Here is a 15,022-nt window from a genome sequence, read left to right on the forward strand (position 1 = left end):
TCTAATAGGCTTCAAAAAAGGTGGACTCGGAGCGCAGAGCACTGCACTTGGAGCCCACACAGGTGTGTTAGAAAAGCAAATTAATATTTGCTTTTCTAACACTGAACCGCCTCTTCGCCAATCAGGTAGCGTGTGTCTGATACCTATCACCTGATTGGCTAAAAGGACAGGCGCTGCTATTGGACACCTAGCAGGAAGCAAGAAGAGACACCTGGAGGACACAGCTCGCCGCTGCCTGACCCGCCACCAAGATGGGGTAATGCCGCCATGCAGTGGCGATGTTTGATAGCACAGTGGTGACATTTGATGACACAGTGGCGGCAATTGATAGCACAATGGCTGCAATTGATGGCACAGTGGCTGCATTTGATGGCACAGTTGCTGCAATTGATGGGCACAGTGGCTGAATTTGATGGGTACAGTGACTGCATTTGATGGCACAGTGGCTGCATTTGATGGGGCACAGTGGCTGCATTTGATGGGGCACAGTGGCTGCATTTGATGGGGCACAGTGGCTGCAATTGATGGGCATAGCGGCTGCAATTGATAGCATAGTGGCTGCATTTGACGGGCACAGTGTGGCTGCAATTGATACGTTTTTTCAGTATTTTTTAGAATTTTTCAGTTTGTTTGCGCCCCCCAAACATTTTGAGCACCAGCCGCCACTGTATTTGATGGGCACAGTGGCGCCATTTGATGGCACAGTGGCTGCGTTTGATGGCACAGTGGCTGCAATTGATGGGCACAGTGGCTGCATTTGATGGGTACAGTGGCTGCATTTGATGGCACAGTTGCTGTATTTGATAGGGCACAGTGGATGCAATTGATGGGCACAGAGAGGCTGCAATTGATGTTTTTTTTTTCAGTATTTTTCAGAATTTTTCAGTTTGTTTGCGCCCCCCCCAAAAAATTTTGAGCACCAGCCGCCACTGCCTGGAGCCTCAAAATTTACAGATTACAGAGGTAAAATTATGATGGTAGTTGGTAGAGGATTCCTCAGCAAAGAACCTCAGGAAACCTAAGGTCTACCTGGGTAAAGTTCATGCTTCAATAGTGATATACAAGTTTAGTTTGTGGGATATTGCATATTCAGTTTAGCCATATAACTATCACCATCTATCATTATCTAAGATGCATTAGAAATTTTTTTTTAATAATTATGCTGCTTGATATGTTATGTGTATTGTGATTTATTTTCACAGTTTTTGCAGGCAAATGGTTTGATCACGTTCGAGGATGGTACAATCATAAGGATGCATACAATATCCTTTTCTTAAAATATGAAGACATGATAAAGGTAAAGGATCTGAGTTTTAATATGAAAAAATGAAAACAATTGTTTATAGAGGTTTTTTTTAGGTGATTAAATAATTAGATAACCTAGGCATGATAATCACGAATGGTTATAAGATTGTGCTTTGTGCTTTGGGTGCTTTTCTCTTCAAGTAGTGAAATTCATAGTGGATTCTGCAACTTGCATATAAACAATACAACTTGCAACCATAGAAGTTGAATTACTAAAACTGGAAAGTGCAAAATATGGTGCAGTTCTGCATAGAAACCAATCAGCTTCCATGATTTTTTTTGTCAAAGTTTAATTGAACAAGCTGAAATTAGAAGCTAGATCCAAAAAAAACAGGTTTTGCACTCTCCAGTAAATCAACCCCATAGTGTCAGTATATCAAAGCTGCTAGAACAGTGGTTCTCAATCTCAGTACTCAATTACCCCCAACAGGCCATGTTTGCAGGTTTTCCTTTATCTTGCACAGGTGCTTTAACCACTTCATCCCCGGAAGGATTTACCCACTTCCTGACCAGGACATTTTTTTGCGATACAGCACTGTGTCGCTTTAACTGACAATTGCGTGGCCGTGCAACGTTGTACCCAAACTAAATTGATGTGCTTTTTTTTCCACAAATAGAGCTTTCTTTTGGTGGTACATGATCACCTCTGTTTTTTTTTGTGCTATAAACAAAAAAAAAAGAGCGACAATTTTGAAAAAAAACTTTTTTTTTTACTTTTTGCTATAATAAATATCCAAAAAAAAAAAAAAATTTCTTCATCAGTTTAGGCTAATATGTATTCTTCTACATATTTTTGGTAAAAAAAAAATTCGCAATAAGCGTATATTGATTGGTTTGCGCAAAAGTTATAGCGTCTACAAAATAGGGGATATATTTATGGCATGTTTATTACTCATTTTTTACACTTTTGACACTTTTTTGGGACCACTGACATTCATTCAGCGAGCAGAGATAAAAATAACCACTGATTACTGTATAACAGTCACTGGCAGGGAAGGGGTTAACATTGGGGGGCAATCAATGGGTTAAGTGTTCCCTAGGGAGGTGTTTCTAACTGTGGGTGGAGTGGACTGACAGGGAGTAGAGAGAGATCGTTGTTCCTGATCACTAGGAATAGCAGATCTCTCTCTACTTCCCTGACAGAATGGGGATCTGTCTGTTTACATTGACAGATTCCCGTTCTGGCTCTCTGAGGAGCGATCGCAGGTTGTCGGCAGACATTGCGGCTGCCAGCCACGCGCAACGGCTCCGGCATCACGCCGTGGCAGCGCACGCGCCCCCTATAGCTCTTAAAGTGGCTGTGGTGGTTTGCGTGACCTTGTCAACCTGCCGTAGTATAATAACGGCAGTTGGTCGGGAGACAGTTAAATCAGAGTCAATGGCTTGGTATTTTGGACAGCTATTTTATCTAAGAGAAATTCCCAAAACGTGGCCTGTTGGGGGTACTTGAGGACTAAGGTTGAGAACCACTGCTGCAGAAAAATTATAGGGAGAGCCCACCTCACACTGTAGTTTACTTCTGTGAATTGCAGTGATGAGGTACATTGCTTTGCTTGACCCCCCCCAGTTTTTCTTTAACCCAAAAGCATCGCGACTGTGGATTGCAGGTGCAATTCTAGGCTTTTGTAGACTATATCTCCAGCTCTATGCCCAAACTGAGGTATGGATTTTCAGTTAAAAAGCTGCAGAAAGTGTCAACAGACGAGGGCAGTGATAATTGCACTTGTGCTTGTAGTCCATTGAGAACTGCCACTGTGGCAGACAGGACCTGTAGTAGATTTATTCACAGATCTCTGTGAATGAATGATGCCACTGTGTGCACAGCCACACCAATTTCAAATCTGACAGCTGCGGCAGGGAAAAGAATCCCAGAAACCTTTCAGAAGGGTATACATTTTGTAACATGGCTCTAAAGGTGGAATTTATCTTTAATAGTAGATTTAGATGTGCGTCTAAATCTACTTCTCCTCTGAAGCCTGATTCATGTTCAGATTGTGCTTCAGTGGCTATTGACAGGCAGTGAGGAAGCAATGTGACTCCTCCTCTCTGCCCCATTTTTGCCAACATTGTACGTGGTTTCTGAGTATTTGCTGCGCTTCCCTGTTTGACTGAATGTGTTATGTTTGGTGGGCTTGCATGGCTGCTAAATGATACATATCGGGTAGACTTTGCTATGGCCGCAACGTGAAGCATGTGCCCCCCAACCATACGCCCAAACTTAAACTAAGCCTGTTCTAGTGGATGTAAAACTGTCCTACCACTGTTCAATTACTTTTAAACCATACCTGGGGGCTGAAGCTCTAAATCATTTGATTAAAATAAGAATATGGGAATAAGTGGGTGCAGAGAATGGGAGATGGTGGTGCAAAGAGTTTTTACATTGTTTTTACCCTCACTATGTTAAACTGTGGTGTAATTGGCTAATTTTTATCCACCTTTACTTGAGGGCTTTTACTGTGCAGGTCAGAGTAAAACTAGTACTGCTTGATCAAAGCACAATGTCACTGCTAACACTTCATGGAAAAAGACTTTTTTAACTGATATTATTCAAATAAAAGAGGATTGTGATGCTTCTGCTCTCTGGCAGTAAATCTTACTGATAAACAAAAAATATATGAATTACGGAGGCACATATTCACTGCCAAGTTACGCTGCCACTGAGACTGTCCCTGAAAACGTATACTATTCTGTAACACCACGTGCAGTATTAAAGTGGTTCTAAAGCAGAAGGTTTTTTTTTTTATCTTAATGTGTTCTCTTTATTACTGTAAAACTGTGATCAGGATTCCCCCCCCCCAGACCCCTTAAATACTTATCTGAGCCCAATCTTGATCCAGTACTGTGCTTGGAAGCAGCGGCTCTCTCCTCTCTCTTCTCACAGGACAGAGAGGCAGCAGTCAAATCCTGTGATGAGGGAGCAGGATGTGGGGCTGAGCCTCACTGTCTGTGTACATGGATCAAGCATGCATGAGTGCCCCCATAGAAAGGAGCTTGCTATGGTGGCATTTTCTGAAGAGGAGGAGCCAGGAGCGCATGTTACTGCACTGGAAGTGATGGAAAATAATAATGGTTACCCCCTAATTATAATCAGAATATTTCCTGCCTCAAAATAAATGTTTCTAAAGTATATGGCAGTAATATATATATATATATATATATATATATATATATAGCATCTTTTGAAGAGATAAAAACTAGTTCCGCAAAGTATTTTTCAAAGCTGCCAAAACTATTTTATCAGATAATATTAACTGTAATTTTTTTTCTTTTGCTAAAATTAGTTTTCTTATGTTTGTAGGACCTTCGGTCTGTTGTCAAGCAAATCTCCACATTTTTAGCACTAAAATTAGATGATGAGGCAATGGATATTGTGGTAAAAAAAGCATCGTTCAAACAGATGAAAAATGATCCTCTTGCAAATAAAGAAACTCTACCTGAGAATATTATAGATAAAAGATTTGGGTCATTTATGCGTAAAGGTAAATATTTCTTTTTTTTTTTTTTTTCCCTTGTCAAAAGAAGTTTATTGAGTATACAATGTTATAAAGATACATAAAGTAAGTTTACAAGGATCTATAAAGTAAGCTCATTGTTTTACAGTAGGGTTTATATAGGTAAATATCATGAAATTTCAAATATTAAACATTGGGTTCACGTAAACCTAAATTAAAGATATATATCATTTCCTTAGTTACTTTTGTAGGTATTTAAATGATTTATACCTACTATACATATTGTTTACAAGTAGAGTGTATATAGGTCAAATAAATTCTGATAATGAGCTTTAATCGTAAGGTGGAGAAAAGGAAAGAGAAAGAAGAAAAAGGTAAATATTTCAGTTATATGGTAAATGTGTTTAGTTGTTACATATAGTGTGCTTCAATATTTATCATATTGTATCCTGTTTACTATTAGTTATTTGTCAGATATATACAGTATCTCACAAAAAAAAAAAAAAAACCCTCACATTTTTGTAAATATTTTATTATATCTTTTTATGTGACAACACTGAAGAAAGGACACTTTGCTACAATGTAAAGTAGTGAGTGTACAGCTTGTATAACAGTGTAAATTTGCTGTCCCCTCAAAATAACTTAACACACAGCCATTAATGTCTAAACCGCTGGCAACAAAAGTGAGTACACCTCTAAGAGAAAATGTTTAAATTGGGCCCAATTAGCTATTTTCCCTCCCTGGTGTCATGTAACTCATTAGTGTTGCAAGGTCGCAGGTGTAAATGGGGAGCAGGTGTCTTACATTACAGTGTTATCGCTCTCACTCTCTCATACTGGTCACTGGAAGTTCAACATGACACCTCATGGCAACTCTCTTAGGATCTGAAAAAAAGAATTGTTGCCTTCCATAAAGATGGCCTAGGCCATGGGTGCTCAACCTGTGGCCCTCCAGCTGTTGCAGAACTACAAGTCCCATCATGCTTCTGCCTGTGGGAGTCATGCTTGTAACTGTCAGCTTTGCAATGCCTCATGGGACATGTAGTTCTGCAGCAGCAGGAGGACCGCAGGTTGAGCACTGCTGGCCTAGGCTATAAGATTGCCAAGACCCTGAAAATGAGCTGCAGCATGGTGGCCAAGACCATACAGCAGTTTAACAGGACAGGTTCCCTTTTAGAACAGGCCTTGCCATGGTCGACCAAAAAAGTTGAGGTGCATGTGCTCAGCGTCATATCCAGAGGTTATCTTTGGGAAATAGACTTATGATTGCTGCCAGCATTGCTGCAGAGGTTAAAGGGGTGGGAGGTCATCCAGAGGTTGTCTTTGGAAAATAAACTTATGAGTGCTGCCAGCATTTCTGCAGACGTTGAAGGGGTGGGGGGTCAGCCTGTCAGTGCTTAGAACATACACTGCACACTGCATCAAACTGGTCTGCATGGCTGTCATCCCAGAGGGAAGCCTCTTCTAAAGACGATGTACAAGAAAGCCCGCAAACAATTTGCTAAAGACAAGCAGATTAAGGACATGGATTACTGGAACCATGTCCTGTGGTCTGATGAGACCAAGATAAATTTATTTGGTTCAGATGGTGTCAAGCGTGTGTGGCAGCAACCAGATGAGGAGTACAAGGACAAGTGTGTCTTGCCTACAGTCAAGCATGGTGGTGGGAGTGTCATGGTCTGGGGCTGCATGAGTGCAGCCTGCACAAGAGAGTTACAGTTCATTGAGGGAACCATGAATGCCAACATGTACTGTGACATACTGAAGCAGAGCATGATCCCCTACCTTCAGAGACTGGGCCACAGGGCAGTATTTCAAAATTATAACGACCCTAAACACACTTCCAAGATGACCACTGCCTTGCTAAAGAAGCTAAGGGTAAAGTTGATGGACTGGCAAAGCATTTCTCCAGACCTAAACCCTATTGAGCATCTGTGGGGCATCCTCAAACAGAAGGTGAAGGAGCGCAAGGTCTCTAACATCCACCAGCTCCATGATGTCATCATGGTGAAGTGGAAGAGTACTTCAGTGGCAACCTGTGAAGCTCTGGTGAACTCCATGCCCAAGAGGGTTTAGGGCAGTGCTGGAAAATAATGGTGGCCACACAAAATATTGACACTTTGGGCCCAATTTGGACATTTTCACTTAGGGGTGTATTCACTTTTGTTGCCCGTGGTTTAGACATTAAAGGCTGTGTGTTGAGTTATTTTGAGGGGGCAGCAAATTTAGAGCCAACTTCCTTACTAGAGGGCATAAATTGGGATAAAATCTTAGTGTCAGGAAAGGCTTGCTGAGGACAGTGGTTCCGTGCACGCGCCTGTGCGCGCGTCCGCTCGCGTACGGCCATTGGCGCAAGAAGCGCTACTTAAACACTGTCATGACAGGGGAATCTTGCTGCCAGATCTACAGCGTTCCCTGTGAGTTTCCTGTGTTCCTGATCCGTTCCTGTGACTACTTGCTTGCCTTGTGACTATCCTTGCCTTCCGCCTGCACCTGACCCCGGCCTGTCCACGACCTCGCTCCTGCCTGATCCTTTGGCTTATCCGTACCAGTTTGTTGCCAACCCGGCTTGCCTAGTGACCTTCCTTCAAGCCTTCTGCATCTGTTCCAGTTCTGCTCTCCAATGTACAACCCGGCCTGTCTGACCCTCCTCTTTCTCTTTCCTTGTGAGTGCCTGCTCTCCTGCTTCAGCTTCCAGTCTGCTGCATTCCACCTGCTGTTCCTGCTGTCTCAGCTTCGTCCGGAGCATCAGATCTGCATACCAGCTGTTGATCCTGCCAGGCACTTGTGCTGTCCTGCACTCCTGGGCCTCCTGTCAGCTCTATCAGGGGCCGTGAGTCAGGATCGTAAGGGAGGCCTCCCTCTGCAAATCGGGCTCAATAACCAGGTACGTGACAGTATCTGGCAGTCATGTCTGAGCCCAAGCGGGGATCCTCACCTATGGACAATCTGTGCTTACACCTTGCTGGCCTGACTCAGGCTGTAAAGATTCTCCAGGAAAGCTATAACTGTCTGGAAGAGCGTGTACAGGCGCTCTCACCTTCAGCTGCTCCTCAAGGGACTTCTCAAGCCTCAGCTAGCTCCTCTTCCTCACCTACAGTGGTGATTTTACCCCTGGGGCCTCGTGTACCCACACCTGAGAGATTCTCTGGAGACCGTCGCAAGTTCAGGGCCTTCCGTAACTCCTGTGAGCTTTTCTTCACTCTTCAGCCTCGCACCTTCTCTTTGGAGACCACCAAAGTAGGCTTCGTGATTTCCCTGCTGCAGGCGAACCCCAATCCTGGGCACATTGTCTCCTAGAACAGAAGGACGTGATCCTGACTAACCTAACAACATTTCTGGATGTCATGGCACAGCTGTACGAGGATCCACAATTATCGGCAACTGCGGAAGCAGCACTCCACTCCCTACAGCAAGGCCGCAGAGCTGTAGGGGACTACGTTGCCGAATTCAGGCGTTGGGCCGCTGACACCAACTGGAACTAAGTGGCCCTCCACTATCAGTTCCGTATGGGACTGTCAGATCCTTTTAAGGATGAACTGGCTAGGGTAGGGGTACCACAGACCCTGGACGGCCTCATAACCTTGTCCATACAAATTGACTGATATCTGCGAGAACACAGGTCGGAAAGAACCATGAGACAATCCCGACCTACCTGGATGCTACCAAGGGTTTCTAGCCCCTCTTAACCTGCTCCTTCAGGACAGCCTGCCCCAACTCCAGACACTTCTGAACCCATGCAACTGGGCGTGCTCTGTACTTCTCTCACTGGAGAAGAATGTCAATGCAGACACATGAATAATCTATGCATGTACTGTGGGGAACCAGGACACTTTGTAAGAACCTGCCCAGTTAAGTCCAATGAGTGCCTCTTAAGTTCCACTAATCAAGTCTCTGCTGCGGTCAATGCCTCCTCTCACCTCTCTGTTCCTGTTTTGTTGCAACTGTCTGGAAAGGACCTTCAAGTAACCGCCATTATTGATTCAGGGCATTCAGTTGCTTCATGGACTCCTCCTTTGCAGCCAGACATTCCATTCCTCTGCTACCCAAAACTCAAGGACTTCTCCTGCACCTTGCTGATGGGTCAGCCATCAAATCAGGAACTGTCACACAGGAAACAGCCCCACTGTTGGCCACAGTTGCCAGTTGCCATCAGGAGCTTTTACGCCTTGACATTATCACCTCACCTTTGTTTCCATTCATCTTGGGCATGCCCTGGCTGCGGGCACACAACCCCCACATTAATTGGACTACCAGAGAAGTTACTTTTTCATCTCCTTATTGCCATCAATACTGTCTTCCCAATAACTCCTCCTCCTTACTATGCCTGGACTCTAAAATCCACCAGTTAGTCCCTTAGGAGTTTCACGACTTTCTGGATGTATTAAGTAAGAAGGGCGCAGAGACATTACCACCACAGCGAGTGTACGATTGCCCTATTGAGCTCCTCCCTGGGGCCGAGATTCCCTTTGGAAGAATCTTCCCTCTCACTGAACAAGAGCTAGTTACTCTCAAGGAATACATTGGCGAGAACTTGAGAAAGGGATTTATCCGCCCATCCACCTCTCCGGCAGGAGCCAGCATCTTCTTTGTAGAAAAGAAGGACCATACTCTTCGACCCTGCATTGATTACCGCAAACTCAACAAAATCACCATCAAAAATTGCTATCCTCTCCCCCTGGTGCCTGAACTCTTCCAGAGGTTGGGGGCTGCAACCATCTTTACTAAACTTGACCTTCAAGGAGCCTATAACCTGTGTGGGATATAAGTGTAGCGCTATAGAAAAAGCATAATTAGAGAGTCCATAAAAAGAATTTTCAAGTTCTTTGAAGCAGTCAGAAATAATTCACAGCAAATCTCTGTAGATATAGAGGGAGAAGAAGCCCATCACCATCACCCAAACACACTGACCCTTACCGTCAGCAGGTGGGTTATATAGCATAACATTATTGGATGTTTCTTGAGCCAACTGGAGTGTGTGGAAATCCCTTTTTGCTTGGCTGTTGCCGTACTCAAATTAAGATGGTGACCCCTACTACTGCGCCAGAAGAATGACACCACTTTCGCAGTGTAGCACCAACCTCGAAGGAGCTGCTGGAATTTAGGCCTATTTCCACCACTCAGCACCAACAGCCAAGCAAAAGGGATTTCCACACATTCCAGTTGGCTCAAGAAACATCCAATAATGTTATGCTATATAACCCACCTACTGACGGTAAGGGTCAGTGTGTTTGGGTGATGGTGATGGACTTCTTCTCCCTCTATATCTACAGAGATTTGCTGTGAATTATTTCTGACTGCTTCAGAGAACTTGAAAATTCTTTTTATGGGCTCTCTAATTATGCTTTTTCTATAGCGCTACACCTATATCCCACATATCTTTTGTATCCAACAATATTGTGTTAGCCGCTTATTCTTATTGTCTCTATTATAGTGCAACAAACTCAATCTATATATTGAGCCTATAACCTGGTCCGCATCAGAGAGGGTGACAAGTGGAAAACGGCATTTCGCACTCAATTCGGACACTTTGAGTATCTGGTGATGCCGTTCGGGTTGTGCAATGCTCCGGCCACTTTTCAGCACTTTGTTAATGATATTTTCCATGACTACTTAGACCTGTTCGTTATAATTTATCTGGATGACATTCTGATTTTCTCCTCCTCCATTGACAGTCACCATAAGCACGTCAAGTGCGTTCTGAGTCGCCTTCGTCAACACGGCTTATATGCCAAGGCTGAAAAATGTGAATTCAAGAAACAGAGTATACAATTTCTAGGACTAATTATTTCCATTGAGGGCATCAAGATAGATCCTCAAAAAATCTCAGCCATTTTGGATTGGCCGCCTCCTACTGACAAGAAGGGGATCCAGCTGTTTGATGGATTTGCAAACTTTTACCGTAAATTCATTAAGGGGTTTTCTGCCATTATCTCACCTATCACTCAGCTTACCAAACAAGGAACCCATTTTCACTGGACCCCTGAAGCCCAAGCAGCCTTCGATTCCCTCAAGAGTCTGTTCACCTGACGCTTCTGAAATCGCTGTCGGTGCCGTGCTCTCACAACGTCAGGGTCCTAAGTGCCTTTTGTTTCCTGTTGCCTTCTTTTCCCGTAAGCTATCTGCTCCGGAAAGGAACTATGATGTCGGGTATCGAGAACTTTTGGCGATTAAAGCTGTGCTAGAGGAGTGGCGTTATCTGCTGGAAGGGGCAGCTCATCCGATTCTAGTATACACAGATCACAAGAATCTAGAGTACCTGAGAACTGCAAAATGTTTAAAACCTCGTCAAGCCAGATGGGCACAATTTTTCTCTAGATTCTCCTTCCACGTGACATACCGGCCCGGCTCAAAAAACACAAAACCAGATGCCTTATCCCGTATGTTCAGCGACTCTGGAACAGCTGCCTCCTCAGACACCATCCTACCTATGGAAAATTTTCTTCTGGTACAGGAAGATCTATTTGCCTGGGTCAAACAGGCTTTTGTTAATATTCCTAGCTCGCTAGAAACAAAGTTGTTGGCAAAAGATGGTCTGCTGTGGTGCAATAATAAAATTTTCATATCCGAGAGTCTCCAGGTCACCATACTCGAACTCTGTCATGACCATGCCCTAGCGGGGCACTTTGTGTTTCCAAGACAGCAGATTTAGTACAGCACATTTTCTGGTGGCCCCAGGTTGCCAAGGACTGTAAGGACTATGTGGAGTCGTGCCCTATCTGTGCCCGGAGCAAGTGCAACCGAACTAAGGCTTGGGGTCTGCTTAAACCCTTACCCGTTCCAGATAGGCCCTGGAAATCTATTTCCATGGATTTCATGGTGGAGTTCCCTCCCGTAGAAGGCTATTCTGCTATATTTGTAGTTGTTGACTGGCTATCCAAGATGGCACACTTCATCCCGTTGAAAGGAACACCATCTGTCCCTGAAACGGCACGAGTTTTCATCAGGGAGATTGTCCAGCTTCACGGAGTTCCTGTAAACATCACTTCAGATAGGGGTGTACAGTTCACCTCCAGGTTTTGGAAAGCATTGTGCAAGACCCTTGGCATCGAATTGTCCTTTGCCTCTGCCTACTATCCACAGACTAACGGGCATACGGAGAGGACCAACCAGACTCTTGAGCAGTACCTGCGATGTTTTTCTTCGTTTTCCCAGGACAACTGGTTGTCCCTAGTGCCACTGGCTGAGTTTGCTTACAATAACTCTACTCATTCTTCCATAAAGCAAACTCCAACTACGGATACCACCCATCATTCTTACCCAACTCCCTTCCAGAATGTCCGGTGCCAGCTGCTTTCGAAACTTTAAATTTTTTCAATTCAAATAACAAATTGTTACAGGAAACCATGGCCAAGGTGCAGGAACGCAACAAAGAAATCTTTGACAGAAAGAGATGGGGAGAACTAGTCCTGAAACCTGGAGATCGGGTGTGGCTATCCACGATGAACCTAAGGCTTGCTTGCCCCTCTAAAAAGTTGGGTCCTAGGTTCGCAGGCCCCTTTTCAGTGAAAAGAAGGATCAATGAGGTGGCCTATGAGCTAGAACTGCCGGAGTCCTTTCGGGTACACCCCGTTTTCCATGTCTCTCTACTTAAGCCCGCTGTGGCTAATCCTTTTCCTGGACGAAGTTCTGACCCCCATGAACCTGTGATTGTTAATGGGGAAGAAGAATATGAGGTGGAGGCAATCATGGACTGTCGGAAGAGGAATGATGAGGAACATGAGTGATCCAATTCTTGGTGAAGTGGAAGGGTTACGGCCCGGAAGAAAATTCCTGGGAACCGGAAATAACATCCATGCCAAGAGATTAATCCTGTCCTTCAAAAGAACTCACCCTGAAAAGTTGGCCCGATTGGGCATCCGAAGGCTGCCCCTTGGAGGGGGGCAATGTCAGGAAAGGCTTGCTGAGGACAGTGGTTCTGAGCGCGCGCCTGTGTGCGTGCGCGAACGGCCATTGGCGCCAGAAGCGCTACTTAAACCCTGTCATGACAGGGGAATCTTGCTGCCAGATCTACAGCATTCCCTGTGAGTTGCCTGTGTTCCTGATCTGTTCCTGTGATTACCTGCTTGCCTTGTAACTATCCTTGCCTTCTGCCTGCACCTGACCCTGGCCTGTCCACGACCTCGCTCCTGTCTGATCCTTTGGCTTATCCGTACCAGTTTGTTGCCGACCCAGCTTGCCTAGTGAACTTCCTTTAAGCCTTCTGCATCTGTTCCAGTTCTGCTCTCCAATGTATGACCCGGCCTGTCTGACCCTCCTGTGTCTCTTTCCTTGGGACCATCCACCTGAATCCTGTGAGTGCCTGCTCTCCTGCTTCAGCTTCCAGTCTGCTGCATTCCACCTGCTGTTCCTGCTGTCCCAGCTTCGTCCGGAGCATCAGATCTGCATACCAGCTGTTGATCCTGTCAGGCACTTGTGCTGTTCTTCACTCCTGTGCCTCCTGTCAGCTCTATCAGGGGCCGCGAGTCAGGATTGTAAGAGAGGCCTCCCTCTGCATATTGGGCTCAATAACCAGGTACGTGACACTTAGGAACAAACATGGGTTTGCTTTAAGAGCATATTAAATAAGGGCATTGGCCAATGCATCCCATTGGGTAATAAATTTAAAAGAGCGAACAAAAGTCCTGGATGGCTTTACTCCAATGTAAAAATGCATAAAAAGGAAGGGAGAAGGCCTTCAAAAAATACAAAGTTGAGGGATCATCATCAGCATTCAGACTTTATAAGGAATGCAACAAGAAATGTAAGGGTGCAATTAGGGCAGCTAAGATAGAACACGAAGGACACATAGCAGAGGAAAGCAAAAAAAATCCCAAGAAATTCTTTAAGTATGTAAACAGTAAAAAAGGGAGGACAGACTATATTGGCCCCATAAAGAATGAGGACGGTCATCTGGTTACAAAGGATATGGAGATGGTGAAGGTATTGAATTTATTCTTCTCCTTGGTCTTCACAAGGGAATCGGGGGGCTTCAGTAACCAAAACTACAGTGTTTATCCTAATGACACATCACAGGAAGCACCTCCATGGTTAACAGAGGACAGAATTAAAATTAGACTTGGGAAACTTAATATTAATAAACCACCGGGACCAGATGGCTTGCACCCAAGGGTATTTAGGGAACTCAGCCAAGTGGTTGCCAGACCATTGTTCCTAATTTTTACTGGCAGTCTACTGATTGGAATGGTACCAGCTGATTGGAGAAAAGCCAATGTAGCACCAATATTTAAAGCGGAGTTCCGCTTAAAAAAATTAAAAGTCAGCAGCTACAAATACTGCAGCTGCTGACTTTTAATAATCGGACACTTATCTGTCCCAGGGTCCAGCGATGCGGGGGATTGAAGCCCCGCTCGGTGGCACCGGCATTTTAACTGTGCACCCACTGTGCATGCGCGAGCCGTGCCGCGCGCCGTGACTGGCCATGCAATCATCTTGGACCTGAAAAGCAAAATTACAAAGACTAATGCGCAAAAACCACAACCTCCTATATAAAATAGAACCTAAGCAAAGATAGTAAATGATGGTACCAGATAGACAGCAGCCAACATAGATGGGTGCACTCAACACCACAGTAAATAGATACTAAAACAAAATAATATGTGGCGCTACTCTATCCTCCCGTACCAGACTGCAGAGAAACAAGATTAACACTAATTTGTCAATCACCATCCGGGTGAACCTCCTATTACAAGTAACAGGTGTGTGGCAGTAAGTCTTAGCCACTAAACCGATATTCCTAATAGATAACCTGCATGTCAAAATAAATAAATAAATAAAACGACTTGTGCAAAGATGCAATCCCTGGTGCAATAACCAAACTCCACAATGTATTGAATAATCAAAAATAATCCTAATAAATAGAATTATGGAAAAAAATCCTGCGAGCCACAATTATCCAGTGCCTTAATGGAAATTCAACCAAACAGCTACCCGGCTGCAGGCGCAGATCACGTATTCATGACCGTGCGATAAATGATATATGAAAAAAATGCGCCGCGCCTAGGGGTGTAACTGAATAACTGTAAATCTAAGTACAAATCATAGATAATAAAGAGTGCAAATCAAATAGAGCCTAAAGCTCTGATCACTTACTAAGATCACCTGCTGTGTGAATCCTAAAGCTCTGATCACTTACTAAGATCACCTGCTGTGTGAATCCTATGAACAAACACACTAACAAATAACTAGTGCAATAAAACACAAAGTGCAATGTGCATAGAAAAACGTAATAAGATAAATATACAATCCACAGTGATTAAAATATA

General features: G+C 44.2%; 1 protein-coding gene across 1 annotated transcript in view; it reads left to right on the plus strand.

Moving 5' to 3' along the window:
- Nucleotides 1–15,022, plus strand: part of LOC141140223 (amine sulfotransferase-like) — a 121,703-nt gene that overhangs the window by 82,409 nt on the left and 24,272 nt on the right. The window contains exons 5-6 of the mRNA XM_073627143.1: nucleotides 1,203–1,297; nucleotides 4,604–4,784. Coding sequence (XP_073483244.1) covers nucleotides 1,203–1,297; nucleotides 4,604–4,784 — 276 coding nt within the window. The remainder of the gene's footprint in view (nucleotides 1–1,202; nucleotides 1,298–4,603; nucleotides 4,785–15,022) is intronic.

Source organism: Aquarana catesbeiana, linkage group LG04 (assembly GCF_042186555.1).
Source record: "Aquarana catesbeiana isolate 2022-GZ linkage group LG04, ASM4218655v1, whole genome shotgun sequence".
In the NCBI taxonomy this organism is placed as follows: Eukaryota; Metazoa; Chordata; class Amphibia; order Anura; family Ranidae; genus Aquarana; species Aquarana catesbeiana.